Source organism: Fragaria vesca, linkage group LG2 (genome assembly GCF_000184155.1).
Source record: "Fragaria vesca subsp. vesca linkage group LG2, FraVesHawaii_1.0, whole genome shotgun sequence".
NCBI classification, from domain to species: domain Eukaryota; kingdom Viridiplantae; phylum Streptophyta; class Magnoliopsida; order Rosales; family Rosaceae; genus Fragaria; species Fragaria vesca.
This window is the reverse complement of record NC_020492.1, coordinates 32,669,488-32,672,860: the sequence shown is the minus strand read 5'-3', so window position 1 is coordinate 32,672,860 and position 3,373 is coordinate 32,669,488. Positions and strand designations below refer to the sequence as shown.

Below are 3,373 nucleotides of genomic sequence, written 5' to 3'. Positions count from 1 at the left end.
GGGTGGGGTACTCAGTCCTCCCACTACGCAATAGTAATACCACATGATGTTGGAGTTACAGATAAATTACCTAAAATGGATTGATAAATCTATATTTATATTTAGACATCCGACATAGCTACTATTGCGAATATGTCGCAAGATCTTGCCCATCAACTATGTAACATGCCCATTTTCGATGAACTTCATAGTGTATGACTGGATGCTTTCAAATACGCTTCCTAGTTCATACTATCATCGATCATTCAAATAGACAATATCTAAATAAGTTGACATTTGACTCACAAAATGTAGAAAAAAGATCGGTTGTCCATTGAAAGTATCAAAACATAACTGTAATCAATCTCCTACCTTCTGTAGTTCAGTTTCTCCTGGAACATTAGTGTCCTACCCTTTCCTTCCTAAACCCTGAACCTCACCTCTGACATTATAAGTATATATGCTTGCTAATCAACTCTCTTTAATATAAAAATAAATACATCATAGAGCAAACACATCAGGATCAAGTTCTAACATGGCATGAAGCAAAGATACCTTTTCTTCAGCTTCTTGGTTTTGACAACAGTAGCCTTCTTTCCCCCTGGAGGTGTTGCCGTATGTGAATTTGAGATAGCTTCATTCCCTTGGTCTGGCATTTCATTTCTGCTCAGTTTCTTTGTTGTCTTTTCTTTATTCTTAACGCAGACTGCTGAACTGGGAATCTTAGAAGAATGACTTTTGACCTTTTCTTCATTTGGAGATTTGTTCAAAGATCCTACAAACCAAATCCAACAGTATTTTTAAGCTTCTGAAACTGACAAAAAATTCATATTAAGCAATAATGAACTGAAGCATTTTTGTATGTACCTGAGGAAGAGGCTGCTGCATACATAACCAACTCATCTGGTTTTTGAGATACAGAAATACTGTATTTGCAGCCTGCATTCTTATTAGCCTGGTCTTGACTAGTTTTGGGTTCTAGTTCTTCCAACAAAGCCAGGGAATCAAAGCATTCGTCTGATGACATTGTCAAGCAACTTGAATTTGAACTAGAAGAAAATGATGCTGGTCTATCAAGATCCCGCAATTCAATGTAGTCATCTCCAAAAGGAAAATCTATCTCAATCTCAGGCATGATTTCGACTTGATGATCTGGAAGCCTTTCTGTAACAGTTAAGGTCCCTGTTTCATTATCCTTGATGACCTATAAGATGTATAAAATTTGTATCAAGACTTAAAATTGAGCTGATAACAAAGATTGTTGTTCCAAGAAGTTGAAGCTGCATAAAAAATGAACTGCACACCAATGAAGCCAAACATGAAACATATACATATTAAATATGTGACCAGGATGGTAACCTGAGGTTTGCTTGTGGAAGCATGTCCAGTACATGTCTCGGCAAGAGAAACAACTGGTTGTGAGAAGCAATTAGCAATAGGGTTTTTACATTCAGCACCAACAGACTGGACTCTGCAAAGCAAATTGGCTTCCTGCACATTATCCAACCAAACTGGCAAATGACTGGCAGGTTGGGTAGAGAACAAATAAATAGAACATATCAGGAAAACAATCATACAGATCATGCAGACCTCCTATAATTACCTTTGTCTTGCTATTTTCTGAAACTTTATGGTAAGTTATCCTGTACTCTTGCATTCTCCAATTGGTTTTATATTCATGAGGTGCTTGGCCTTCATAGAATTCAAGAGTATTTCTCCAACCAGTGATGACAGAGTCTGTGAATATTTTACATGCCTCCTCTGTGGGGCTCCAGTATCCAAGACTTGTATCTTTGCTCTCATTAGAGCGAATCAAGTACCAAAAACTACCTGCATTATATAGGGTCTGATTAGAGAAAATGTAAATTACTGAATCCATAACAAGATGAAATAAAATTTGGAAAGTTCTCAGAGATTGAAGGATTATATAATTGTGAGAGAGATGAAGAATACCAGGTGGTAAATTTGAGGGCATGTAATTGTAAGGGTTCACATCATTGATCACATTTCTTGGAAGTGGTGATCCACTCGTAAGTTTCTGTAAAAACATACAAAGCTCCTTATCGGTACAGTGAACACCAATATCAGCAGGCAGGACAGCTTGTGGACGCATGGCAACCGACTCCAAGATTAGGAAACGAAATTAATCCCCAAAGAGTCTACAAAAGAAAAATGGAAATCACCAATTTATAAGCTATATATAGTCAGGAAAGATAGATCAGATATCAAGTATGCTCCAAAATTATTTTAGCCTGACTTGAATTTTTTCAAATAAGGATCAAATAGACTCCAGACAGATTCCAAAACCTAAGTTTCTTGCATCAATCACAAATAGAAGATTTTTTGTATTAGTTACAGATAAAGTATATGAACAATCTCGAATGTGTTTCCTAATTAGCAAGGCCATGATGGCTGTAAAGATACAATGATAATCAACTAATAACTGAGATGTACTGTATGGATGATCACTGAACATGACAGCTGCTTTCTCCAACTAATAGAACCAACCTTGAATCACATTACTGACTAAAATTCTCTGCTTGTTTGACTCCCAATTGCAGATCAAAAATGAAAATTGAAATCTATGAATCTACTGCATAATCACATAAGCTAAAAGGCATCATCATCAAAACCCAAATACTACATAACTTGGTAACCAGAATCATCCAATCTACCTCATAGGGTAAAAAGATCATGATCAAGTTCAGAATGTATCACAGGATTCACAGCAACAAGAAGTTACATCACAGAATTCCAAAATCTTTTACTAGTTGGGCCTCCCTCAACTCCACCCCCGGCACTACCACAAAGTACACCCCCCAAAAAGAAGTCAAATTTCTCATCTTTTCATTTCCTCAAAAACAAATAGATTTCAGTAAAGCTACGAACAAACTCCTTCAAGCTCAAACCTATCCTACAAGATTACATATTGGTTTCAAGTGAAGGCTTAGAAGAATGAAACTGCACACAACTGCAATATGATCGAAACCCCAATCTAACACTGAATTGGTAAGAACTTGAAAGCCAAGCTGGTTGGTGAGTTGAAAGTTCTAACCTTTTGGTCTTCTGGGGAAGACCAGGGAGTCTCTGTAGCTGCTCTTGGTTTCCTTAATCGTTAATCCAACAGGTCTGGACCAACTCTATTTATAGGGCTGCTGTGAGTGGACAGTGACTGTGAGACTGACCGAGTCATGGTTCGTACAACGTGGTGCTTCGTCATTGGCGGAGATACGCAATCCGTTCATTCTTGGTGGACCCTCTCCTCCTCCACTCTCCTGCTCTGCCGACCTTTCCTTGAAACTTCCAATTTTTCAATACTTTCTGGACCAATAAATCAATGATATTGATACATTAACAGTACATTAACGCAACGAAGACATAGTCAATAATATTC

The 3,373-nt window shown here is 37.5% G+C and overlaps 1 protein-coding gene across 1 annotated transcript; it reads right to left on the bottom strand.

The window, feature by feature from the left end:
• Positions 1–476: 476 nt before the first annotated feature.
• On the bottom strand, positions 477–3,096 carry LOC101306881. Its single transcript, XM_004291854.1, has 6 exons — positions 3,035–3,096; positions 1,933–2,138; positions 1,583–1,809; positions 1,339–1,470; positions 847–1,183; positions 477–754 (listed from the first exon to the last, which is right to left on the bottom strand). Exons 2-6 carry the CDS (start codon positions 2,090–2,092, stop codon positions 510–512), a joined length of 1,101 nt encoding a protein of 366 aa, XP_004291902.1. The 5' UTR covers positions 2,093–2,138; positions 3,035–3,096; the 3' UTR covers positions 477–509.
• Positions 3,097–3,373: the final 277 nt, after the last annotated feature.